Here is a 27,558-nt window from a genome sequence, read left to right as displayed (position 1 = left end):
GAGAAAGGATTTATTTGACTTACATTCTCACATCACTGTTCATCATTGAAGGAAGTCAGGACAGGAACTTAAACAGGGCAGGAACCTGGGGGCAGGAGCTGATGCAGAGACCATGGACAGGTGCTGCTTACTTGCTCGCTCCCCATGGCTTGCTCAGCCTGCTTTCTTATAGAACCCAGGACCACCAGCCCAGGGATGGCCCCACCCACAATGGGCTGGGCCCACCCCCTTGACCACTAATTGAGAAGATGCCTTACAGCCGGATCTTATGGTGGCATTTTCTCATTTGAGGTTCGTTCCCTCCTTTCAGATAACTCTAGTTTGTATGTCAAATTGATGTAAGACTACGCAGCATAAGGAGTAGATAATATAATCTCATTTATAAAAATAATTGACAAGATAATCTTATAAATGATTGATTCTAGAGAGACATACGTAATTTTAGCCTTGTCCAATTTTCTAATTATAATTTTGTAAAAGGACCCGATAACATTCTGTACCAGGTTAAAGACTGTTTTTGAATTGATACCTTGCAAGTTACATCACAAATTCTTTTCCTATTTGCATTATTATTGTAAATATTATCATTATTATTATTACTGAAATGGTGTCTTGCTATGTAGCTCCAATTAGCTTAGAGCTCACAATTCAAAAGAGGCTGGCCTTGAACTTAAAGGTAATGTCTCTGATTTCTTGTCTGACTTCTTGTCACACGTCAATGTCGGATGCTCCTTTCTACTTCACGGCTCTCCTTTTTGCCGAAGATACTCCTAACAAAAGGCAGCTTTCTCCAGGAAGCTCTTCTAGGACGCTAACTCAGCTAGCTTCCCATGTATCTTTGTAAAACATTCTGAATTGCTTCTCCTTAAAAAGCATGCAGTGTGTAAATTGCGCATGCGTTGTTTCCTTGGTTAAAAATGTAAGCTCTCTGAGGACAGAGACATTGTATCTAATGCGACACAGAGAATGGCAAGCATTGGCTACATTCACGCCCTCGTTGAATGAACGAATGAGCTGCCTTTAAGTTGAAGTGTAAAATTAGTCTGATGAGATGAAAGTTTATTTTAAGTGACACCAAACTACAAAATTTCAGAAATACCAGGTTGCTTTCTTGGAAAGTGTATTTCATGAAATAAAATGGAAACACAGGAAGAAAAAATAAGCAATCGTCCAATAAACCAGACCCATCAAAGTGGACTCAGCATAGACAGAAATCCTGGGGAACCAGGAGTGATGACTGATGATGGGACCGCATTTATTCTTAGCCTGGGCTTTTAGGGCTGGAAACGGAGAGAAGTTAAGTCTTCTGCAATCCTTGCTCTTAAACCTACAACCGAATCGGAATTCCACCGAGTGTGGCAAGCAGCGATAAAGAAGGCGCACCATTGTTAGGAAATATCTCGGTGAGGAAGTGAGTAAGAGGGATGGAAGGATGTGGGAAGGTCTGGGTGGTCAGGGAAGCCTTTCCGGTTTAAGCTGAGACCTGGACGATGACTCGAGGACCTGGCCGTGTGGACGAACTGTAAAGTTCATGAGCCCGGATTTGTGCGCCCAGAGAAAGAGACTCAAGGGCACCTTGGCCGGACTTTGCGTGTGATGACCCCTGGTGTGATGGCTATCCGCTTTGGGACCATTCCTCGGGCCGGGCGATCATGTCCTGTATTCTATTCCATCAGAGTGGGGTCAGATCGCAAAGATCAGCTCCTTCCCACCGCAGGATTCCCGGGATGCTGAGCCGGTTCGTGCGGACGCGGAAACAGGCCCAGGCTCGCCCGCCGCCGACTCCGCCCACCGCGGTCACGTGACGAGGGGTGTGACGTAGGAGGAAGGAGACGCCATTAGAGGGAGGAGAGGCAGCTCTCCCCTAGCCTCGGGTCCCTGACGTGGTGGCCGGGGCCCTTCATTCTGGGACTTTCTCTCGGCCCTCGCAGGCCTCGCCCGCGGAAGGACGCGGCGAGCACCGGGCTCGGCGGGGCGTGAAAGAGCCGGGCCCGGGAGGAGCGGGCGCCCCGGCGGCGGCGGTGCGGGGTTCGGCGCGGCGCTGGGCTCGGGCGGCGGGGTAGCGGCGGCGGGATGGCTGCGGCCGGCGGCGGGGCGGCGGCGGCGGCGGGCCGAGCCTACTCCTTCAAGGTGGTGCTGCTCGGGGAAGGCTGCGTGGGGAAGACGTCGCTGGTGCTGCGCTACTGCGAGAACAAGTTCAACGACAAGCACATCACCACCCTGCAGGTGCAGACCCCGGGGAGCCGGGCTGGGGACCCGCGCCCGCTCCTCTGCCTCTGGCCTGTCAAACCCCCTTCCCTGCCTTCCCATTGCCTTTTGCAATCGCTTTGGGGACCCGCGGGCCTCAGCACACGGTAGATGTCAAGACCCACAGTGGGGAGGGAGAGGACCCGGAAAAGTCCCCAGTTGCCGGTGGAGGCTGCGCAGGTCGGGGAGTCCCCCGGTCTGCGTGCTGGTTTTCCCCTCTGATGGGCTTCGGCTGGGGACACCAGGTGTTTTCACTCTGTGGTCTCCGAGACCATCAGCCCTTCTTCTTTCTTCGCCAAGTAGGAACTCGGATACGGATTAGAATTTGCGAACGAGGTGGTTTGTAACTTCCAGAGCGTACTGATGACTAAGTGTTTATGCAAGTTCCATTTTGTCCTGCTTTCAAAGTAAATGGAGTGGTAAAACACCCGTCGTTGGAGGGTTTTTTTGTTTTTGTTTTAAACGACTGTTTGCTGCTTGTCGGTTACCCCGTTTCTTTGCAGCCTTCTTGTGTCCGGACGTGTGGCTTCCTTATTCTTTGGGGTTTGATCTTATCCGCGTTGAAACATCGTGTTGCGTAGTGGCCAGCAATCGGTCTTCAAACTAAAAAAAAAAAATCTAGGCACTGCTGCTACACGTTTTCTTTACTGTCAGGCCATAAAACGCTGGCTTTCTTCTACAGTTCCATTGGAAGTGTGGAAGTGTTACAATGTAATTGAAAGTGAAACCAGGCCATTGAAGGATCTGCGATCTCCCTGGTCTCCTTAAAAAAAAAAATCAGTTTGCATGTGTTCGAAGGAATTTATCTATTAACATGTCTTGATCAGACTGTCCAGAGGCTAAAAAAGCTAGTGATCTTGAGTTTGGGCGTCTGGATCCATATCCTACCCCCATTTATTTCCATAGCCCCGTGATCTTAGGTAAATTGCTTAACCGTGCATCCCTGGGTTTCTACTGCTACTGTACTCATAATGATTATATCTAGTGCACAGAGTTGTCAAGGTAAATAAGGAAACGCACTTAGCACCTGAAGTGGGGGATAAACACTTATTACCCCTCAGACTTGACAATAGATCTTAATTAACACAGATGCTACTGGAATGCATAAGCTAATGAGTGTGACATTTGATGTCGGGTGCAATTATTTAACAACTGAGTGTAGAGTGTGCAAGGATGCTCCAGTTCTGATCCCGTCCCTATTTTTACACCTGTTTTCAATCCCTTATAAAGCCTAACACCGAAAGAAATGTCAGGTGATAATGCCCACATAAACAGTATGGCGGAGCCCGCGCTTGCTCAGGCCTGGCTAGATTTGAGTCGGTATGGTTCACCGCCTCTGGAGATTAATAAACAACCCATTTCACACTTCTCTTTGTTCTACACTGGAAGAGGAAAGAAAAAGGTCTTGCAGTTGAAAGCTTAACTGGAAAATTAATTTAGCTCTTCAGCCTAAAAATGGCACTGTGGAGTCCAGCGGTGGCGGCACCTGTCTGTCCTGAACCCCAGGACTCGGGAGGCAGAGCAAGCAGATCTCTTGAGTTGGAGGCCAACTTGATCTGCAGAATAAGTTCCAGACCAGCTAGTGCTACCCAGTGAGACCCTGTCTCAAAAGAACACACAAAACAATTGTGCTCACATTATATATTTTCTAAGACGCCTCAGTGCTAAAGGTGATGAATGATTTCCAGGTCTGTGGCAAGAAGCCGGTCTGACCCACACTGGGAAGGTGGGCTATGGTGGATCTCAGGACAGGTAACATCACAGCTGAGATTTTTATGTGACTCAGTGTAGACAGTGTAAGGATTCCATTACAGAAGCCAAGGTTTTAACTAACACAAGGAAACTGCACTGGGATTCCTTCCTTGGGGGGGGGGGGGTAGCAGTTCCCCACCTCGTTCTCACCCTCCCCCCCCAGAGAAGTTTGTATCATCTGTAAGCAGATGCTGCATCAGAGGTGGGAGAGAAAATCCTTCACAAACTACTTATCCTTTTAAAGTGCTTTGTGTTCCAAGCACTTTACCGTAGTTCTGTGTTTAAAGTATTCTTTAGAGTGCTTTGTTTTCAAGACACCTCTTCAAAGTGTTCATGAAACATTAAAAGAACGATGCAGGACAGGAACCCTAGCTAGTTAGTGGCTCACTGTCCTCAGTCATGTGTGGATGCACATCCCCCACCTGACCCCTTTTAAACATCTTGGAGGTCACAGACTGGGACTATAGCTGAGTGGCAGCGAGCCTGCTTACCCTGCCAAAGGCGCTGGGTTCACTTGGAGGTGAAATGAGCTGATATCCCTGAAAACAGGAGACTTTGCCTGGAGGAGGTCCATGGCCTCCTATGTCTAGTGTCAAACAAGTTTTTCTCTTTGTAGAGCCAGAATCTGTTTTAGTCTCAGTTCTGCCCTCTGGAACTTTGGTCTCCTATGACATTCCTTGAGATGGCTCTCATGACCTCCTGAGTCTTTGTCGTCTCTTAGGTAAACAGCTCTGCCTCTTTAATTGGCTCTCTAGTGGCATTCACCATGTCTGCACTCCTCCGGTGTCAGGGCACAGCCATCCTTCCTTCTTTTCCTTTCTTTGTTTCCAGTTGTTGCCTAAGACTCTTGATCCTCCTGCCTCAGTCTCCAGAGTGGCTGGGATTACAGGTGCCCGCCCTCCTGCTGCTGCTGGCCTCCTTTGGTAGAGTGGATGCTTTGAGCTGTAGAAATGAGGGTGACTCCAGATGGGCTTGGACTGAGCAGAGAGGTGCAGGTAGTCACTTCCCCTTCTTTTGACACTGAAGTTGTAAAGATTCTGTGAGTTTCTGGGGGAAGTTGTGGCATTCGACACTACAGGGTTTGTTTTCAACGAAGCATTAATTTATCTTAGATCTTCAAGAAACGTGTATCTCCTTAAGTTCTCAATTCTTCGACTTTGTAATAAAGCATTTTTTTTCTCAACATGCTTGACCTGTTAAAGTTGGCTTTGATCTGTACCAGTGTTTAAAGCTTGTCAATTTTATTTTATTTTACTATTTTTTTTTTAAGGATGAAAAGGTTTTAGTTCATATTTTGGTGGTACAGTCATGGCAGGGGACATGGTGACAGGAACGTGAGGAAGCAGCTGGTCACATCGCATCTGCAGCCAGGAAGCTAACAAAAGTGAATTGTTACTATCCCTTTACGTCTTGATTTGGCACCCCCCCCCCAAACATTGGGCCCATTAGGCGTGCTCTGTGCTGGGTTCTGCAAAGAAGAAAGATACGGAACCTCCTGTCTAGATTAGCTGCTTTTTTAATGTCTGTACTTGATTGGTTTAGAAGTCCTTCAGTGTTCTCTTCAGTTCACAAAGACTTTGAAAAGCGATGGGCGGAAGGGGCGGCGGGGAGCAAGCTCCAGTATGCTCTGGTGATGCGTGGCCAGAGATCAGGTTTTCTTTGGCAGTGCAGTGTTTTAGAATGGAATTATATCAACATCCATGATCGCCTCCTCCTCTTGAGTGGAAAACAGTTGCTAATGTAGTTTTCCTTTTTGGGCTGCTACACAGAGTAGACACAAATCCTTTAGTGAAACTTGGCCAGTTATTCCAACTTGATGCTTTCCTACCTCGGTGCACTGGCCTTGCCCATAAGGACTGTCATGGGATGCTTTGTCAGATGTAGATAACAGAATACACTTGTGTGTGAGCAGCACCCAGCTCTACCAGGAAGTCGTGCGGTAATGGTGGAAAGAAGCAATAGGACTCTGAAGCTAGACTGAGTTATGCAATGGTTATAAAGTGGCCCGCCAGTCATGTGGGAGTGCTCTCTTCATAGCTCCTAACGCGATTACACTGCAGGCAGCCATGAAGCTCTCCATGTGTCTTAAATGCTGGTTCTGGGGATTGAACCAGGGCTGTACTAAGTTATAGCCTCATCTCTGATACACGTTTGTTTAATAGATGTCGAATGCTGCATGCTGTCTAATGAGTATCACAGTACTTAATGTATGTTTCTTTAATGATAACTCAGTCAGAAAAGTGAATGGATACCCGGAAAGTGAGTTGACTTGGATTGTGTTGAGAAGTTGTCTTTGAGTGGTCACTACATTTATAGGGTCTGGGAGGGGTGTCAGTGGGGCATGAGATTCTGCGCTTGGATCCTAACTAACACTTTCATGGTACATGCCGATCATCCCAGAGCTGGGGAGCCAGACACTAGAGGTCTTGGGCTTGCTGGACAGTCAGGCTAGCTGAATTAGTAGTCTCCAGGCTCAGTGAGAGACCAAGGTAAGGGGGAGGGGAGCAAAGGAGAGCTCTGGTGTTAAGAGCACTTTCTGACTTTGCAAGAGGGTGGGAGTTCAGTCCCGGCACCCATCAGGTGTCTCACACCTGCCTGTAACCCAGCTCCAAGGCATCTATACCCTTTTCTGGCCTCATAGCTGATTACACATCTGGGTCTCAGCATTCCAGAGGCCGAGGCAGGAAGATTATGAGTTCTAAGCCAGCCTGGGCATTAAATGAGAATCAATATCTGTCTCCCTGTGTGTGTGTTTCTATGTCTCTGTCTTTCTGTCTGTCTGTCTTTCTGTCTGTCTGCCTCTCCCCCCCCCCCCCCCCCCCAGGTTAGGACTATAGCTCCGTTGGTGTAAACCAATTGCTTTGTACACTCAAGTTCTGGCTTTCACCCCCACATAAACCAGGCATGCTATCACATGCTTGCAATCCCAGCACTGGGAAGGGTGGAGATGAGAAATTCAAGGCCATCCTCAACTACACAAGAAGATTGAGGCCAAGCCAGACTAGAGACTGTTTCTCAACTTGATTGAAAAGAAATATATGTTTTACATTTTAAAATTATTTTCATTCTGAAATTTTGACTGGGATTGACATACCTGGGATTCAGGGACTTGCTTGCTTGTGCTGTTTTTAATCGTGGTATGAGCCATGCTTCAGTGTCTTAGTGTTGCTGTCCGAGATCTGCTTCTTGGTTACTTAGCGTTGTCAAGTAATTATGTACATTCTCTGGAGCACTTGAATTCATGGAGTCTCCAAGCTTTCCTGTGTGTGTGTCTGTCTGTCTGTGTCTGTCTGTCTGTCTGTGTCTGTTTAAATGATTTGAGTCTTCAGTGAAGTTGGCATAGACTTTGGGTAAAAGAGAAAAATTATCTTTTTTTTTTTTTCCCCTATGGACTATATTAAGATAATGCCATTGACTCTGAGGAATTAAATTTAGGAATTTAAAAGGTGCGTGCGCGTGCGCGCGCATGCCTGTGCCCTTCTGGAGAGTACAACTTTCTGGAATCAGTTTTCTCATTCCACAGTGTGGATTCTGGGAGTCAGACTCGGGTCATCAGACTTGGCAGCAAGCACCTTTACTCCTGAGCCGTCTTAGCAGCTCAAGAACTGTTCTTATTTTGTACCTACTGTGTGTTAAACATTGTACTAACTGGGGATATGAAGCTGAGAAGGTACTGTACTGGCAGCCAGCTTTCTCTTCTTTTTACAGGACTCTGTCATTTCCACGGTACTCACCCGTTCCCGTGGCAATTACTTCTGCCTTGTGTGTGTCTTTGTGTCTGCACTCCTGGGTAACTCTTTTCCTTTTTTAGTTGTACCCTATGTGTCCTCACTGAAGGAACTTGGATTGTGCACCTTAAGTGACATCTATCACTCTTAACTAATCTCTAGAAAGGAGCAGTGCTTTTATTTATCATCATTTTCCCTTTTGGGTTGTTACTGTGGGATCCCACCTGTCTACCCGGACAAGTCTGGAGTGGGTGCCTGGCTTTTGACTGGCAAAGCAATGCTTAGGTTGGCTTTTCAGAGACTGACCCTGACAGGTTAGCAACTGAGACAACCAGCATCCCGCAGACGGAAATCGTGTGCTACTCTTGTTAGGCCAAGGCTGTGTCTTTGTGGTCCCTTCACCTCTGCAGTAAGCTCTGCACCTGGGCTCTGCAGCTTCATGCTTTGAATCACAGTCTCTTCTCTAGGAATCTTGTTCTTCTTGTTTCTGAGAGTGTTTAGAATGTGTGAATTGATTTTTAACTAGCTCTGAATGTCACATTAGGCTAGGTTTTAGCCAATCTGCTATAGTATCTACAGAATAGTTATACAGAATAGTTACTACCTCTTTACTGTTTTACCAGCTACATGGAGGCCATAGAAGATGGGCATTAATTAACTTATTTATTTGTTGGTGAGATGGTATTTCGCCTCATAGCCTATACCTGCCTGTAACTCACACTTGTCCTGGTTCTGCCTCTGAGTGCTGGGATTATTAAAGGTGTGCCACCAAGCCCGGGCTGGTGTCTGTGTGTTTTGTTTTTAATAAATAAGTTGGGGGCCACAGAGAAGGCTCTGCAGTGAAGAACACTGCTGTTGTCACAGGACTGTGAGCTACTCCTGGCTCCCACCTGATGGCTCACAACCGCCTATAACTTGTTCTAGGGGCCTCCCACTCCTGTGGAGTCCGTCCGTCTGTGCAGGCAAAACACTCATAAAAGAAATGACTGCTTTCTGTCTTGTGGTCAGACAATCCTAGCACATAAGGGCTTTACATCTGTCCTCCTCTGCTTTCTCTGCTTCTTAGGCACTACTGGCTTTCAGATTTTCTTCTGTTTTGAACCAGGTCCTGCTGTGTAATGAAAGTCGGCCTCAAATTTGCAGTCCTGCTTCAGTTTTAGTGCCAGGATTCTAGGTATGCGCCATGGTATCCCATAGAAGTGACTGACTTCCTACTTACCTGTGAACGTTCGCTCAGCACTCTCCTTTTGCTGTATGTGATTTGTCCTGGGTGTCTGAGACCTAACGGGTACCAAAATCTATTATCTATATATCCTATCAATCTATATCTTTCCTTCCTTTTTAAGAAAGAAAATCAAGAATGTAAAAATACTGAAGAACCCAGGTCTCTTTTCTGGTCATTTTTATTCTCTTACTACAGAAAAGTAATTATATAATTTACTTGCTTGAATTCTATCCTATCTTAAGATTGGGAGTGAGATAGTTTACACTAAGGTTTACAACCGTATTAGGGATAACAAAATAGTGCAATTAGTTCTGTGTTCAGTTCATAGTCAGCAGATAGAAACAGGATCATATTTCTTAACTCAGTACCATGCTTTCAGAAAGAAGCCTGTTCATGCTTATTGGAAAGACGTCTAGAAGTCAGTAGACAGTAAAGAACGAACGAACAGCGACTGACAGGTTGTGGAAAGATCCGCATTGGCATTTTATTTGTCCCTGTGACTTCCCGCCTACATTTGATGTTTTTTTCCTTCATCGACTAGGTTTTGGGTAGGATGTGGGGTGATAGGCGCCAGGTAAAAGTAACAACTCGAACTAATGAGATCGCTCATTTTTTGTTGTTTGCTGAGACATGGTTTCTCTGTATAGCTCTGACTGTCCTTGAACTCCCTCTATAGACTAGACTAGCCTTAAACTCAGAGATCCACCTACCTCTGCCTCCCAAGTGCTGGGATTAAAGCTGTGTGCCACCACCACCCAGCTAGAGATCTCTGATTTTTAATACCTCTAAAGTTTGGAAGACGAAATACTTGGGATTTCATGGAATATGGAGCGAGAGGGTGGGAAATATGCCATTACTTTGATCTTTGCTATGTTGTTCCTACCGTGAGATTTAGGGAGGTGACTTGGTGTCCAGGAACACTTACTGTCCAAATGGAGAGTTGCCAGGTTAAGAAACGTCTGCTTTCTTGGCTAGACAGCTCTGTGCAGTGGGAAAGGCGTTCTGGAGTCAGACAGGGTTCTGCCCACCACACCCACCCTAATTATCTGACCTGAGTCACTGTAGTTCTGTAAATCTCAAATTTATAACTATAAAATAAGGCTCATTATCTACCTCACGAGGTTGATGCAAGTATTAAAGGAGAACTGGAAAGCACAGAGCTTGACGTCCGTAACCCCACCTAGAACCTAGAACCTTCCAAGTTACTACTGTTGAATCCCCCACCCCTCCCGTCTAGCAGATGGTGCTGGCGGTTTACTGAAGAGTTACCAGCGATGTGTAATTCCCTGCAAATGTTGACATTGTTTTCAGCATAAGCATGGCTCTTTTTTTAAAAAAAAAGACTTATTTATAGGAGTACACTGTAGCTGTCTTCAGACACACCAGAAGAGGGCATCAGATCTCATTACAGATGGCTGTGAGCCACCATGTGGTTGCTGGGATTTGAACTCAGGACCTCTGGAGGAGCAGTCAATGCTCTTAACCGCTGAGCCATCTCTCCAGCCCATAAGCATGGTTCTTAAATCTGTGATTGTCTCCCCTTAGCTTTGCTACCATATAACAAACAGAATTAAGAAATACACTGACCAGATCGGAATTTTACAACCACAAAGGGTAATTTAATAATCTGGCCAAATTAAGTGCATAGTTTTGTAGAGCTGATTTAAACAGACAAATATCAGGACTTTGACTGTGTGCTACTGATGTACATCGAACCTATAATTGTATTTTAAAAACAGCGTTTGCTCTTAAAAATACTCACAACATATTGAAAATGTAAGAGTGTGGTTGAAGTGAGATAACTTATGTTACAGAGAGAAGCTTGCCACACGTGGGGGCTGACTGAAAGGGAAAACAGATCACTTGGGTACTTGTCTTAGAAGTGCGTCTCTTATTTGAATTAAGATAGTTTAGTCCATGGGTCAGTGAGGTGACCCACAGTTCAGAGCCCTGCAACCTGAATTTGCCCTCAAGAACCTAAGTAAAGGGCAGACTCTTTTGAATGAGGGCCTTGTAAAGGTACTGCTTGCCCCCCCCCCACTTCCTGTATATGCAAGTAAAAATTAATTAAAAAAAAAACTAAAGTTTTGTTTATAATGAAATTTTTCGGAGCACATTTCTTCTATGAACTCTGTTTTACCTCTTCCAGTGTCCGTAGGCATATTTATAGAGGTGTTTATCTACAGTAACGCCGTTTGTTAAGAGCCTCCTCCAATCCCTATACTAGAGCAGTTTCAGTTCAGATGTTAGTCTAGGAGGCACTGAAGTCTCATAGCCGTAAATTGTTCTTAGACGTCTGGACCATAGATCCTGCTTTGCGACTTGTGGTATGACCTTGGGCAAGACACTCTCCTTGAGTCTCGATCTCCATGCCTAAGATATTTGGGTGATAATTATTTCTGACTCACAGAGTGTTCTGAGAATTAAATAATATTTGGAAAGCTATTAAATATTGCCTATTTTATTTTAGTCTAAAAAGACTGAATAATAATAATAATAATAATAATAATAGTAAATGGAATCTAGCGTGCAGAAATTCTTATATCCTGAAAAGATACACTATAGTGCAAGACAGTCTATTTCACTTGTTGCAAGTTAGGTTTCCAGAAAGTATAGAACAGAGAAATTCAGTATAGAATGTGTGCATCATATAGGGAGGCATGGGGAAGATAACACAGTGCGGTCAGGGCAATGTCAGCTTGTAAAGAGAGACCAAGGACTGACTATCATAGAAGGCAAGGCTATCCTAGAACCCCATAGAAAATAGGAAGACTGGACTTGCCTGCGAGGCTAGTGTTTTGGGGAGGGATATTGGCTGGCAGCGAGGATGATAATTCTGAGACTCTAAACCTTGGAGAAAGCCAGGCAGTGTGGTGTGAGCCTGTAGTCATGGCCTCTGAGGACACTGAGGCAGGGGCAGCAGTTAATCACGGAGATCAATGCCAACCTGTGCCACACAGTGAGACCCTGTCCTTAAACACAATCTATGTCTCACTCAGCCACCTGCAGTAGTACGTGTCCCTGGGAGGCAGCTCTCCCGGCTTGTCTCAGCTCTGCGGTTCATCCTCCCTGTGGACACCTCAGTCCAAGGGCCGATGCCACTCTTATTGTCCTCAGTGTGCCACAGCACACTTGGGATCCACGTTTCTTCTCCTTTCCAGAAGTTATCTGTGCTCACCTTTGTGCCGCCCCGTGTTTCCTCTGTAGACGCACTGTCCCGTGACTCCTTTGCCACAGCTCCAAACTCGGGTCTTCTCCTTTTTAGAAGCATACGGATTCCGGACTCTGGGTGTATTTTCTGTTTTTAAGTTGTTTTGTTAGAGGCAGGCTCTCACTGTGTAGCCCCTGCTAATTTTGAATTTATCCTCCTGCCTTCCCAGGAACTGAGATTTCAGACACGCTCCCCCTACACTCTGTTCGTCTTGATTAGTTCTTGTCGGCCCTGTTCTCACGTTGTAGTAGAGTTCTGTTTTGCAGTCTGGTCCCATCCTTAATACAAGCTCCAACCCCACAGTCATTCTCTTAAAAGAGAAGTGTGTTTCCAGTGCTTACACCCATTAGTGATGCTCCATACCCTCACATCTCAGGGAGGAGGTTGCTTAGTTCTGTAGAGCGGAGACCCAGGAGTGAGAGAAGGTCTCAGGTGACTTAGGGGAGTGCTTGTGTAAATGCGTCTAGCCAGCCATCCTTTGACACAACTGTAGTATGTTCATGTGTATTATGGATATGTAGAAAGCAGTATGTATGATTTTCCAAATACACCTGACGTGTGGGGGGGGGGCGGGGGGTAGGTCTCGTAATTTTGGATCAGGTTTTTTTAAGACTTACAAGGAGGGTGGGGGTAGGATGCTTGAAGTCAGGGGTTTGTTAATCAGCACTAAGTCAGGGTGATTGTTGCATATATGTAATCGCAGCGCGTGGGAGATAGCGGTGGGAATCCCAGGTCATCCTTGTCTCCGTGGTAAGTTGGAGCCAGCCTGGAATACTGGAGACTCTGGTCTCAGAAGAGAAGCAGGGAAAAGTAACGGTCAGAAGATAAAGCTCATACTCTAAGATGTATTTTATTTTTAAGATTTTTTAAAAAAGTTTTATGTGTATGGGTGTTTTACTCCCATGTAAATCTGAGTACCACTTGCATGCCTGATGCCCATGGAGGTGAGAGGAAGATGCCGTATCCCTTACCGTAGGAGTTACAGGTGGGTGTGATCTGCTTTGTGGGTGCCGGGAGTAGAACCCAGGTCCTCTGTCAGAACAAACTGCTCTTAACCACTAAGCCATCTTTCCAGCCCCTTCATAGGATCTTAAAACAAATTACATGTGGGCCTTAGGGATTGACCTCAGGCTGACAGACTCTATGGTGAGCATTTTTATTTGCCGAGCTGTCTCTGAGCCACAATCCCAGGGTCTTTTAATTTAGCCTTAGCTTCTTTATGTGGTCTCACGGAGTTCCTGTGGGCAGCCTCCTGGGCTGCAGGCTCCAGCGGCTTTGTTTCTGCCTAGGAGAAACTCTACCTACTCCTAAGGGAGGGATTGTCCATCACCTTCCTCCTAGCCAGACAAGCGTTGAACTTCCTTCCTCAGCAGTTCCTTAGCGTGTCCTCGGCCAGACACCGTTCGCTGTACCTCAGTCTCCAAGCAGCTATAAGCTCCCTTGAAAGACTGGGGACTGGCCTTTCATTTCTGTGACAGAGTTACTTGTTAAACAGTTGGACTATAGGCACAGAACCATTTTCAGCAATGTGGGTATCTTAGGGATCGTCTAGATACTAATTTTAATCAGAAGTAAGGAAGATCTCATTAAATTAAATGCTCTAGGAAAAAAATCATTGCATATATGGAAAGGGAAAGGCATAAGGAAAAGCCGGGCCCATTTTCTAATGTGTTTCTATGCGTATTTTATTAGTTTTTAAGTGTGTGTGTGCACACATGACTGGGCACATGTCTTAAATTTCAGCATTTGGGAGGCAGAGGCAGGAGGATCTCTGAGTTAAATGCTAGCCTGGTCCACATGATGAGTTCTAGGTGAGCTAGGCTACACAGTGAGACCCTGTCTCAAATTCTTTCCTCTTTAGAATGCACGTTGTGTGTGTGTGTGTGTTGCACAGTGTATGTGTGGGAGTTAGAGGACAATTTAGATGTTATCCTTGACTTCTCCCTCACAGTGAGACGGTCTCTTTGTTGGTACGTACTGTGTAGCTCAGGCTAGCTAGCCAGAGAGGCCAGAATTTCCCTGTTTCTGCATCCCATCTTGCCTTAGGTGTGCTTTGACTGTAGACCCACGTGCTTCTGCTTGTGCATATGTGTAAGTGGGTTCTGGGATCAAGAATTCAGGTCATCATGCCATGTCCTCCCTCATTTACCACCGAGCCCTCTCCCAGGGTTTTACGGTGCCCTCGACCACCAAGCTCAGCCCTCAGCACTTCTTACGTTCCCTTAGAGTTTCCATAGCTTGTGTTCATAAAACAGGATAGGTTTTTCTTAGAGTATGAGTAATACTTTGTCTTTAGTGAAAATAATAGTTGACCATGAAATAAAAACTTTGTGATTGTCTTTTCTTTCAGACAGTAAGTTTGACATGGAGATCTTCACTCATTCATGTATGGTCAGGGGGGAGGACATGATTTCATTATTTTATAGGAAACATTGTTTAACACATGTTTATTTCCTTTTTTTTAGGCATCTTTCTTAACAAAGAAGTTAAATATTGGTGGAAAAAGAGTAAACCTTGCCATATGGGTAAGTGTTCAGAAATCTGTCTGTCTGTCTTTCTGTCTGTTTTGAGACAGGGTCTCACTGTATAGTTTTGGCTGTTCTGAACTCATTCTGTAAACCAGGCTGATCTGGAACTCAGAGATCCAATCTGCCCCCTCCCAGCTCGTGCTGGGATTAAAGGCGTGACTAACTCACTTGAGGAAGAGGGATTTGGATTTCATTTTTTTTTTTAAAGTAAATAAATTATTTACCCAAAACCATTTCCTTAATTAAAAAGTTCCGGGGCTGGCGAGATGGCTCAGCGAGTAAGAGCACTGACTGTTCTTTCAAAGATCCTGAGTTCAAATCCCAGCAACCATATGGTGGCTCACAACCATCCACAATGAGATCTGACGCCCTCTTCTAGTGTGTCTGAAGACAGCTACAGTATACTTACATATAATAAATAAATAAAATTAAAAAAAAAGTTCCTAAAATCTAATTGAAAAATCTATTTGGGGGAGCTGGAGAGATGATTCAGCGGTTAAGAGCACTGACTGCTCTTCCGGAGGTCCTGAGTTCAATTCCCAGCAATTCAATTCCCACATGGTGGCTCACAGCCATCTGTAATGGGATCCGCTGCCCTCTTCTGATGTATCTGAAGACAGCGACAGTGTATTCATATGTATAAAATAAATAAATAAATCTTTAAAGAAGAAAGGTGAAAGAGAAATCTATTTAGAGCACAATTTTACATCTGATATTGATGTGATAATTTTTCAGTTGCAGAAGGGTCAGGGTTGATGGGCTGTCTGGCCTGTGCTCACTTTCCTCCAAGCACCTGGGGTAGCTCGTGGAGATCAAGAAGGGTTAGCAGGTTGTCCTGATGCACTCCTCCGCTGCATTCCTAAGATCCTCAGTGTAGGGCCGAGAGTGTTGTGAGCACTGAGCACCTGAACGGGCCTGCTAGTGTGCATAGGAGACTGCCAAGGGGGGGGGGGGGGTTTATCATGTGTAGCAGTAAAGCATCAGGCGAAGCTGCTTCTCCCCCGTGCTGTGTCTTTTTGTACTGTCTTTTGGGTTCTCTGTTTAGCAGCCATGTCCTTTCCCCTTTGACCTACTAAGTAAGCATTTGTTCTTTCTTAGGACACAGCAGGTCAGGAGAGATTCCACGCACTGGGCCCAATTTACTACCGAGATTCGAACGGAGCTATTTTAGTTTATGATGTAACGGATGAAGATTCCTTTCAGAAGGTACCCTCTTCATTCTCATCGTGACTTAACTGGAAGGGCCGGGCTCACTGATTGGTTGGTTGGTTGGTTGATCTCTCATTTATGTGTCTGCATTACTAAACAGGAAGCCATACAGATTGAGCATACATGGTGACCATTATTTATCAAAATAATTAGTTCATATCGGAGTATTAATGGTTTGTTATGGCTTTCTCAAATACTAGAAAAAGGAATAAAATTGAAGTTAAGCTTCAGAAAAATGTAGAGACTTTGATTTTTATCTTTAAATTAAAACTACTTAATTTGATTCCATACATTCTGGGATCCTAAAGCTTGGTGTGTGTCTGCATGGGAGGGCTACCTCCTCCTAAGGGCCATGGAAGAGCAGTCTGAAACCTGACCCCCAGCCCAAGGGAACCCCCTGGAGGAGGAGCGAACTTTAGAAAAGTAGTGTTGAGTTTTTAAATTCTTTCCTAAGTTTTTAAATTCCCTCTTCAGATTTATACTGTAAATGTCGAATATTTCTCCTCAAGACAGGGTCTCACTATCTAGGCCCGGCTGGCTTGGAACTTGCTATGCAGACCAGCCTGGGCTCTCACAGAGAGCCCCTGCCTCTGCCTCCCAAGAACTGGGGTTAAAGGAGCAAGCCCTTCGTCAAATATAGGATTTTAAGCTTATTTGGAACCAAAAATAAGTCACCTGTGAACTTTCCCCACAGTCAGGATGAGTTCCTGTGTGACCTTCCTCGGGTCAGTAGTGGGTTGGCATGTGTGAGGGAACAGGTAATTTGCAAGTCAGAGCTTCTCTTGTCCTGAGTTACAAGACAATGCTTATTGAAATGACTTCTGATTTAGTTTTGTTTCTGTTTTTTTCTATTTACCTCTTCTTCCCCCACACCTGTCTATTTAATGACAAAAATACAAATATATAGTTTCCTTGTTAGGTTACAGCCCAGGGAATTACAATGCAGCAAGTGCTCGCTGAGCTAAGGTTTGCTTGCTCTTTAGCTATTTTGAGGCTGCTGTTTGATGCTGCCTGTTACCATTTCTGGTTTTTGTGTGTGTGTAAAGTACAGGGGCTTAAGCATTTCATGGATTGAGAGCAAGTTGAGAAAGTGGCCAGTTAGTGATACCGAGCAGAACCCCTGAAGCAGGCTGGCTAAGCACAGTAACTTACTACTTCTCATGGTTCTGGGGCTTGGCCAGCAGGTCCTCTGCTCTTTGTCATGGTGTCAGAGTCGCTCGGAGCTGTACTGAAGGGGGAATTGGATGGAGGCTGGAATGCTCAACCAGCCTGCTTCTTGTTCACAGGCCCTTTGTCCATATGCACTTGCTGGTTTCACACTGTAGCCTAAGCTTTCTGTAGGAATGTTAGATTCCTATAAAATTAGAATCCACAGGCCTGTTAACCTTGAGTCTGGAGCAGGCATAGTGTTCCCTCTGTCACATTGTTCCTGTCACATATTCTCGATCAAATGAGTTACAGCACCAGCCAAGATTTCACCTGGTAAAGGAAGGGAATGAAGGTCCAGCTTTACCTCATCTTGAAATCCACGAGGACAGAGATTAGGATATCCATGGAGAGCGGTTTGGTCCGTGACATTAATGTGCTTTAAGACATGAATTGGCAGATGGTTATGTTATCTGTGTGGGAGAAACGCTGTGGTGATGAAGATGCACGTTTCCACTCTCTCATATACGTCTCATGCGATAGCAACCTGTGCTTTATTATAGATGATAATAGTCATCTTTGCCTTTATAAAGATTTATAAAGACGGTTCCTCTGCATTTTGTAGAGAATAGCCACAGTCATAGGTACAGACGCACAGTAAATGTTTACCACCTAGTAGTGGGTTTTTTCCAACTCACAGATGTGTATTTTTTAAAGGTGGGTATATAGGTTTTGTGAGATGTGATTGCATATATATTAAATTTTACTGTAAGAATTGAAAGCAGATGTCCTGGCTTGTTCTTTGTCATGCTGTCTGATTATGATTTCATCATTATACTATTTAAGGTTAGTATTGTTGATTCTAGCTTATGTCCAGCTGGTCCATAGCTGAGCTGCTTCCTTAATGTGTGTGTGTGTGTGTGTGTGTGTGTGTGTGTGTGTGTACTGTAGTTGTCATTGCTACTGTAGTTGTCCTCTACCTGAGGTTCTCACCAGGGGATGACAGAAATCTGTAGACATCTTTAGCTGATATCATGAGAGAATGATGGTGGAGGCCAGGCGTTCCACTAGCCAGTCACATCTATCAAAGGGCTGTACCAGACACTGTGGCAGTAGTGCCAAGGGAAAACTTTTGTCAGACACTAAGGAATGAAATCTTATCTTGTCATGTACACTTTTTTTTCCTCTTCTAAAGGCCATAATATAGAAGTCTAAAGGCTATAACATAGGAATCAATTAAGGCTTGATCAAAATGACTATGGTCATACCCTCCTAAGTCCAAAGTGACTCTGTTACAAATGCCTTAATACCAGGTGCTGGACTTCACAATGTTTGTTCTGGCAAATAGCTTTGCTTGAATGTATGAAAAAAATGTATAAAACCTTGTAATTAGAGTTGTGTTTTTACATAAACACGGGGTTAGGTGTTGTGGAACTAATTCCCCTAAGATCTGTTTTCATGTTTGCTCTGTTGTGTACACAGGTAAAAAACTGGGTCAAAGAATTACGAAAAATGTTGGGAAATGAGATCTGTTTGTGTATAGTTGGTGAGTATTAGTACTGGTTTACGTTTACTGTCCTTTGTTTCTGTGATTATATTTTGGGATCTTTCTAAGTGGCTTGGATGTAAGGGTGTAATCCCAGAACCACCGTTTGACAAACCAACAGTTATAACTGCAGCATCAAACTGTACAAGATATAAAAATATGTATAAAAGTCCACTGCTATTTCAGCAGTAACCATAGACCAGAAAATAAGAAAATTAATGTAAGAGTGTGCTAGTGTAAGCAAAAGGAAAAGGAGAAAAATATAATGTCAGGAAAGAGAAAAGAGCAAGAGGTTAGGAAAGGTAGGAACCATGAAAAGTTCCAATAATGAAAAAGTGTGAAACAGCTGTAAGTTACTGTACGAAGGGAGTGCAAATGAGCCAGCCCATCAGTGGCTCAGCAGACACAAGTCCTCACCGTGGAAGTGCAACCCTGGGGACCCGTCTAAGTGGCGAGAGAACCAACTCTGCAGAGCTGTCCTCCGGCCTCCACACGTGTGCTGGAGCACGCTCCTTCCCTTGCACGTGTGCATCATGCATGTATGATAGTCATTTGTTATCTAGGTAAAAGCATTAGTTTTTCTATAAGGCAAAACCCAACACCAAAATCAAACCTCCAGTAAGATGAAGCCAGAAGTACAGCTGTAGATGTGTGTGTGGAGCAGAGAGGGTTGGGCAATATTGCCAATAATGATAATGTATGAACCAAAACAGATGTCATGTGTAGAGGGGAGTAAACAGGAAAAGCTTTTAGAAATATGATAGTAGAAAATCCTACCGGGCGTGGTGGCGTACGCCTTTAGTCCCAGCACTCGGGAGGCAGAGGCAGGAGGATTTCTGAGTTTGAGGCCAGCCTGGTCTACAGAGTGAGTTCCAGGACAGCCAGGGCTACACAGAGAAACCCTGTCTCGGAAAACCTAAAAAAAAAAAAAAAGAAAATCCTGCTTGTGATGTAGTAAGAGAGGAGCTGGAGAGATGGCTCAGTGTTGAGAGCACTTGAGCACTGTTGCAGATGCGCAGTTCAGAGGATCCAGCCCCTGACCCCCATGGGTACCTGCCACCTCCATACACTGTACACTGTGCACATAAATTAATGCAGGCATACGTATATACACATGATAAATTATTAAATTTTTCCCAAAGACGTAATGAAAAGGAAAAAAAGATATGAAAGGCCAAAAAAAGTGTTGGATCTGGTCCTTCTGCTCTCTACACTGCCTTCAGGGCTCTCCGGCCACCAGGCTGCTGCAGATTAAGTTGAGCCTCCCTGTCCTGTGGCGGTTCTCATTATTAAGTTCTCCAGGTAGCTCATCCACAGACAGGTTCTCTCAAAACGGTGCCTAGCTCTTGCCCTCCCAGTCATGCACTCTGATAGATGGGGTCCTCTCCATGCTGTCCACCTCTCCAGAGGAGTTACTGTCTGACCAAAATCCACAGCTGTTGTGAGCTAGTGAGGGCTGTCGGCTCATCATGAGGTGCAATGCTAGACTCCCAGGGGGGCTGGAGTCCTAGGGATCATTGTGCTAAATGCAGTGTCCCAGCTCAGGGTTTGTGTAGTTAACAGTCGTGTCACCTCATTGCTTTTATATAGAGATAGTTAATAAAAGCTTCATCTCCCTTTTAGAAGTATTGGTTGGTCACATTTTCCCATGTTCTAATATAATGTACGTACATATATATTGTATACATAATACATGTGCATGTGTGAATGTGTGTGAGAGAGAGACAGAGAAGCAAAAGATGATCATTATGAGCTTTGCCTAGCCTGGAACTCCCAGAGATCTCCTGCCTCTGCCATCCAGGTTCTGGGATTAAAGGCATATGCCACCACATCTGGCTTGATTTATTTTTATTATTTTTAGTTATATGTGTGTGAAGGGGTATGTATATGTGAGTGCACGTTCCCACGAAAGTCTGAGGCCCTTTCTTCTTGGAGCTGGAGTTACAGTTAGCTATGAGCTGACCAACATGGGTCAAGAACTGAATTCTCTGTGTCCTCTGGAAGAACACAGTATGCTCTCCCAACCACTGAGCCCAGCCCCGCAATGAAGTTTTGTGGAAGACCTGCCACCAGGTGGCTTCTTGTATTTATAGAGTAAGACAGCTTGCTCGCTCTCTGATTACCGTCCAGTGTACTGACTATAACATGTATTGGATTGAGTTTTTATTGACAGACTGTAATGTAGACTGTGAAATTACTGTGGTTCTTGTAGCGTTGTGGCTCTGTTCAGAGCATAGTGTCTCTGCTGACGTGCTTGGCGCACACTGGCCACACTGACTTTAGTGTCCCCTGCTCACACTCATCCTTTTGCATTTGTTGCAGCTCAGAGTTAAGTACTCAGATTATCCGAGGTCTTCAGTAGAGACCTCTGCACTTGGGCTTCTCAGTGATAAATGTTTCATCTCTCATTGGGTGCTGTGTTTATTCCGTTATAAAGTTTATTTTATTCTGAGAGTTAAAACGGAAGAAAGGAAACTATTTGTTTCTAGTGTGTTTTCTTACATTGCTTCTCCCCTGTTCTTATCTGTTTGTGGTTTCTGTGACCTTCACCCTCTATCCAGCCAGTTCAGCTTCTGTCCACTGCTCTAAAATAAGACCCTTTTTGTTTTTGTGTTGTTTTCTTTTTCGTATCTAAATTTTGGTTCTACTTGGTTGTTTTGTTTGTTTGATTTTTTTTTTCTTCAACAAAATCTTGGCTTAGATCCATTGTTTAAGGAAAACTAAGCAAACTCTCAGTAACTTTAAATCTATATGGCATGTATATATTACCTGGTAAAACAGCACTAAAATTGTTTGTCAACAATATCCTTAAAGCCGCTATGGTGGAGGAGTACTTAAAAATTCACACATTAAAATTTTTTACTTAAACTTAAAGTTTATGTTATCAAATAAAAGAGTTTCATTTTAGAACCCAAGATGGAAGCATACTATAGTTTAGTAAACCAATATTTATACTTAATTATTGATTGGCTTTAAGTTGATTGGAAATAAAGAATTTTAAAAAACATGTATATATACTTTAATAAAAACAAACAAACAAACAAAAAAACCGACTCTTCTTTCTCATGAATCTTAGCCCCTGCTGTGCCTTATGGTCTCTGAGGAAGAGCGATTGTTTGCCTCTGTCAGGCTGAAAGTTCAGGTCATAGCCACACTGACCCATGTGCAGGAGGAGGTGGGACTGTGAACGGCTCTCATCTTTGTGATGAGACATTTGGAAGGCTGATGGGGATTACTGTTATTTTTTTTTTTCAAATAATTAGTCACAATTATATATTTACGATTATCTGATTTTATTAAAAATAAATCAATATTAAAGATAGTGTTTCCTTTTTTCACATTAGGTAATAAAATAGACTTGGAAAAGGAGAGGCACGTCTCTATTCAAGAAGCAGAATCGTAAGTGTCATGCTCCCCCATGGTGGTGCTCCCCAGTGGGTGTTCCCCCATGGCAGTGCTCCCCAGTGGGTGCTCCCTTACTGTGCCCATGGATGGTTCACTTTCACAAACCCTCAGGGAGGGCTGAGCACTTGTTCTCAGGAAGCAATGTTTGTCCTTCAGAGTGGTGGGCAGCTGGCAAGAGTAAGGTATTTCTCCTGATTTCATTAAAAATGAGGACTATGTGGAGGAGTTATCAAGGGATTACAAAGACTTGTAAGGTATTTTGCGTTCCAAATAAGTGTATAAAAATTTTAATCATTTTTTTCTAAATTTGATTCAATATATAGAGAAATTAAATAGCTAAATAACCTTAGTGTAACTAAAATTGGATAAGTTAGTAGTCAATAAAGGTGACTTTAGTCACTAAATTTGCTATTGTAGAAAGCTTTATGCCAATGACTCTTTTCTTCTTGTTTTCTTTGTTAAGGTATGCAGAGTCTGTGGGAGCCAAGCATTACCATACTTCCGCTAAACAGAACAAAGGCATTGAGGAGCTCTTTCTCGACCTTTGTAAAAGTACGTATACGCATGTCAGTACATTTAAAAGTGGCTTTAAAACTGTTACTAATGTTTCCATCCAGGAATAGTGGTGCACATCTTTATCCCAGCGATCCGAGGGCCGAGGTAGGAGCAGCTCTGAGTCTGAGGTTAGCTTGGTCTACAGAGTGAGATCCAGACCCTGCCTCAAAGAAAAAAGCATTGTTCATTTTTCTAAAGTGATAGTTTGCCAATTTCTGTTAATGAAAGCAGGAGAAAAATTTAGGATGTGTCTGTACTGTCACTACTTGGTGACACCCTTCAATTCATGTTTTACAATCTTGGGACTTTTGTCTTTTTAAGCAGTAACTTCTGGGTTGGAAGTCGCTTGTTTGATGTGTATTTAAAATGTCTGTGTGACTGTTTTAAAAAGCAAGCAAAACTTGTGTATTAAAGGACATTCAAGGGCTGAGGGGATCGCACAGTTGGCAAGGTGCTTACTTTGTTAGTACGAGTGCGGACAGGACACCCGCACACGGTGGCGAGAATTCATAAGACCCTCCCTCACCACCCAGGCCGGGGAGGTGCAGCCCTGAGGCCAGCCTCTAACTGGATTCAATAGCAAGCTCTCAGTCCTAGTGAGAGAGAAACCCTTTTCAGAGAATAAGGTGGGTGCCTCCGGCCCACACACACTTTTTAGATGAAAAAGAAGAGCACACATTTGAGAGCCATAACAGTTGGTTCCAGTGGGTGGATCTTACTGCATCTGGGTTGACAGATGAGTGAAGAAAAGGTGGCGAGGACAGTCAGTGCATGACCGCACGGAAGGCTCCTTACTAAGTCTTTGCAGGGGGTGGCGATGTGCCTTGAAAAGCATGGCTTTCTCAGATGCACAGTAAAGCACTTCATGAGTAAAATGATTCAAAATTATTGTAGAGACTCGGGAGTAAAATGAGGGGTTGGCTTGACTAGGCTCTTTTTCTCTACTTTAACATGTTTGAAGTTTTCATGCCAAAAGGTTTCCTAGGAGAAAGAAAAGCAAATTTCTTAGTAAGTATGGCTTTATTAAGAAGTCCGTTTCTCTTGTTGTCAACACAGCGCTTATATTTAGGAGAATGCTAGTCTGTGGAGTAATAAATACTGAGTGGTTGTCAGATTGTAGCTGGTGCTTACGGACCTCGTTCCCATGGAAACTGGATGAAACTAGTTTTGCACTCTAGGAAAAAAAACTATGCGTACACCAACTTTGGGGTAAATTTTACTTTTAAGACTCCAAAGTTACGCATAATTCCTTCAGGAAAATGAGGTCTTGCATTAATCAGCATTAGCATTAATTGATATTATTAGAAGCGCAGCTTCTTGGTTCGGTCCCAACCCTATTGAATCAGAAGGTCTGATCAGGAGGTCTGAATCAGGAGGGCAGGTGCTGCTCTGTGCAGCATCCATGTGATGCTGGTGTGCCAGGCTGAGAACCAGTGCCGTGTCCGGCCGCACAAGGATCTGCTGAGGCACACTCGCATGTAGGTGTGTTGTGTCCTGAAGGTCGGATTTCCCCAAGTACTCAAGTGTCAGGCTTCCAGTTCTCAGACGTACGGAGACTGTAGATCATAGCTTCTAACCAGTGTGATGAGTACCATGCCTTAAGAATACTTACAGTATTATCCATCTGCTCATTTAAAAGTCCTGTAGCATACAAGTGCTAATATAAACCCGTTTCACACATACTAAAACACACCCAGAAGCAGAAGCTCTAAAAGGCCTAGTGAATGCGGAGAAGCTCTATACTCTATAGTGGTCCCGCATTCCTCTCATGTGGCGTCGGGCATGTCCAGCTTGAGAGCTCTCCATGAGCTACAGCCTGGATCCAGACTGCAGACCTCTTAGGTTTTAAAGACTCCCGCTCTTGCCTTCCTCCATCTTGTTGACCGCCTGTTGCTTCCTCCCAGTCAGTCTTGACTTTTCATTCTTGTAAATTGTTTCTCATAAAGGAGGCGCTTTACATAGCAGGAAGGTTTGTCAGGGTTTTTGTTCTTGTTTAATTGGTTAGTTGGGGTTTTTGGGGTTGGTTGGTTGGTGGTTTTTGGTTTTGTTGTTGTTGTTTGTTTTTTGTTTGAGACAGTTTCTCTGTATAACAACAGCTCTGGCTCTCCTGTAACTATCTAGACCAGGCTGGCCTGGTAGTCTGGAACTCAGAGATCTGCTTGCCTCTGCCTCCTGTGTGAAGGGATCAAAGGCTACACTACCACCTGGCAGGGTTTTTGTTTTCATTTTTTTAATATATATTTATTTATTAATGGATTTGTGACTTTTGTCTTAATGTAAGAAATCTTGCCTGGCAGTGGTGGCACACACCTTTAACCTCAGCATTTAGAAGGCAGAGACAGAGATAGAGCCAGATGGAGCTGTGGGTTACAGGCTAGCCTGGTCTTACAGAATGAATTACAGGACAGCTCTATCTGGAAAAGCCAGAGACAAAGAAAAGGCCAAAGAGAAAGACACACAGAGAAAAATCTTCAAGCCAAAATCACAAAATTCTCTCTCCATCTTCCTCTGTTCCACTTGTGTAAGATAGAATTTCACTTAACCCAGGTTAGCCTTGAGCTCTGTATGTAGCAGAGGCTGTCTTTGAACTCGATCCTACTGTCTCCACCTCCAAGTAATGGGATTGCAGGCACCTGCTACAGGTATCCAGCTGCTTATTGTCACGGTTCGTGGGGGCTTGATGTGCTATTTCATTTTGTTTGGTTTTCACCATGGTACTCTGGCTGGCCCGGAACTCATGGAAATCCTCCTGCCTTTGCCTCCTGGGTGCTTGGAACACAGTACCCAATTCATGCAATTATGCTGTATACCACACACATGGATATTTCTCTCTCTTTTTTTTTTACCTTTTTTTTAAGATTTATTTTTGTGTGTATCTGTGTATGTGTGTGCACAGGAAGCCAGAGGAGGCCAATGGATGGCAATGGATGGCTCTCCTACCATTCTTCACCCTTCCTATCCACTTCTGAAGATTCAGAGTCTCTGAATCTGAAGCTGTGTTTGCTTGGCTGGGCTACACTCCAGCAAGCCTGAGTCATCCTCCTGTCTCCATCCTCTCTGAAGCCAAGGGGGCTCTGTTGGGGTATCACCTTTTCACGTGGGGTCCAAACTCCAGTCCTGCACTGTGACTGATGAACCGTTTCTCCACCTCTGAAGTTCTTTTTACTCTGATTCCAGAGACCATTGGCTTTATACACATATTACCTTAATTACACACGTTTGCGTGTGCGTCTGTATGGGGATGTGCACATGAGTGTATGTGGTGGAGGAAGCCAGGGCAGTTATTAGCTTCCAGATGTGGGTGCTGGTTCTGCTGTAGGAGCAATATACACTGATTATCACTGAACCACCTCTCCAGCTCTGCAAATACCTTTTTTCTATTTATTTATTTATTTATTTATTTATTTATTTATTTATCTATCTATTTATTTATTTACTTATTTTATATGAGTCCACTGTAGCTGTCTTCAGACACACCAGAAGAGGGCATCAGATTGCATTACAGGTGGTTGTGAGCCACCTTGGGATTCCCAGGAATTGGAACTCAGGACCTCTGAAAGAGCAGTCAGTGCTCTTAACCACTAAACCATCTCTCTAGCCCCCATTTTCTTAAATAAGTCTTGTGCCCTAAATTTAATCTCCTTGCACTAGGAATAAGTTGAACTTTAGCTACTTCCGATAGTTTTGGAAAATCTGGATTATACTTAGTGTGCACTGTTTATTCAAACATAAGCAAGTGTTCTCCTCTATTACTTTCTTTGTGGCTATTAAAGCACTGTGTGTTATACTTTGTACATTCTAGTTTTTAAAGCTGTTTTCTTGAGTTGTCGTAGCATTCAGTGTGTGCCCTTGAGAGACTGTTGATGGGAAGTCACTTCTCTCAGCCAACTTGAAATTGCAGAGCCAGAGAGAAAGCTCCCAGAGTGTGGTGTGCTCAACTTTGCTTTCTGTTTCAGGAATGATAGAGACAGCCCAGGTGGATGAGAGAGCAAAAGGCAATGGCTCGAGTCAAGCCGGGGCTGCAAGGCGAGGTGTGCAGATCATCGACGACGAGCCTCAAGCTCAGAGCAGCGGAGGGTGCTGTTCCTCCGGCTAACTGCTCAGCCTGTGACCCTCAAAACATAAGAGAACTGTGGATCATTGCCCTCAACATGAAGACTGCCATATTCCAAGTCACATCATTTTACCAATGGAGTTATAGAATTAACAGTATTTTCAATTACGTTTATAACACTGCAGAGACCTTAAGTGCTAAACTTAGTGGAGTTTGTGACCAGAGAATTGGCATTTTCTACAAATGTTAACAAAGCAATTACCAATGGCCTTTTTACATATTTTTTCTTTAATGAGGAATAATATGCATGTAGAAAAGACCTACTTAAAGGCTTCATTTATATTCTTTTAAATCAGATCTTTATTTAATAACTTATATATGATGTTGGAATGGTATACATTTTTGCAGTCCTTTGTATTTTGTGGTAGTTTGAATTGTATCACTTCTAAACAGCATACTGTTTTTGTTTTTGTTTTTTGATTAGCAGATACGTGAAGTTCTATTTTTGCAGGGTTTGCACAGGCCCCTAACTGTCTACTACTTTGATATAATCTATAAACATCCTGTATGCTGAGCTGGTAAAATACATTGTAAATTACATATTAAATATTTTATCTGCTTTTACAAGCGCAAGGTGCAAAAATATATACAATTGTCATCTTGATGACTGTGAGGTGAATTAACCGTTGGTGATAACACCTAAGCTTTTGACTCTGTTATAGCGCTCACCACCCCTTCCCTTGTCTTAACGTGGAAGTGCGCACTTACGTGTTCACAGACTTACCTGACTCGCTTACTTACCGGCTGCTGTCACCTTCCCCTTCCCCTTTTTCTGTTTCTTTTTTCCTTTCTTTTTCTTTTTTCTTTTCTTTTTTTTTGGCCTCTGTATGTCCCAGTGATCCAAAAGCAGCGTTTGCCTTTTTATTGTTATTAAACAAGTTTCCTTCTGCCA

At 43.9% G+C, this 27,558-nt stretch overlaps 1 protein-coding gene across 2 annotated transcripts; it reads left to right on the top strand.

The window, feature by feature from the left end:
* On the top strand, positions 1 to 27,558 carry Rab21 (RAB21, member RAS oncogene family). Of its 2 annotated transcripts, NM_024454.1 has the most exons (7): positions 1,829 to 2,226; positions 14,629 to 14,688; positions 15,790 to 15,897; positions 18,529 to 18,592; positions 21,937 to 21,991; positions 22,461 to 22,549; positions 26,509 to 27,558. In NM_024454.1, exons 1-7 carry the CDS (start codon positions 2,074 to 2,076, stop codon positions 26,646 to 26,648), a joined length of 669 nt encoding a protein of 222 aa, NP_077774.1. In that variant the 5' UTR covers positions 1,829 to 2,073; the 3' UTR covers positions 26,649 to 27,558. The 2 variants fall into 2 exon arrangements, with proteins under 2 accessions (XP_006513600.1, NP_077774.1); XM_006513537.4 differs by lacking the exons at positions 21,937 to 21,991; positions 22,461 to 22,549; positions 26,509 to 27,558 and having other exon boundaries at positions 1 to 2,226; positions 15,790 to 15,900; positions 18,531 to 18,594.

The sequence above is a fragment of the Mus musculus genome, chromosome 10 (genome assembly GCF_000001635.26).
Source record: "Mus musculus strain C57BL/6J chromosome 10, GRCm38.p6 C57BL/6J".
Classification (NCBI taxonomy): domain Eukaryota; kingdom Metazoa; phylum Chordata; class Mammalia; order Rodentia; family Muridae; genus Mus; species Mus musculus.
Note: the sequence above shows the minus strand (reverse complement) of the source record. Positions and strands in the feature narration are given on the sequence as shown.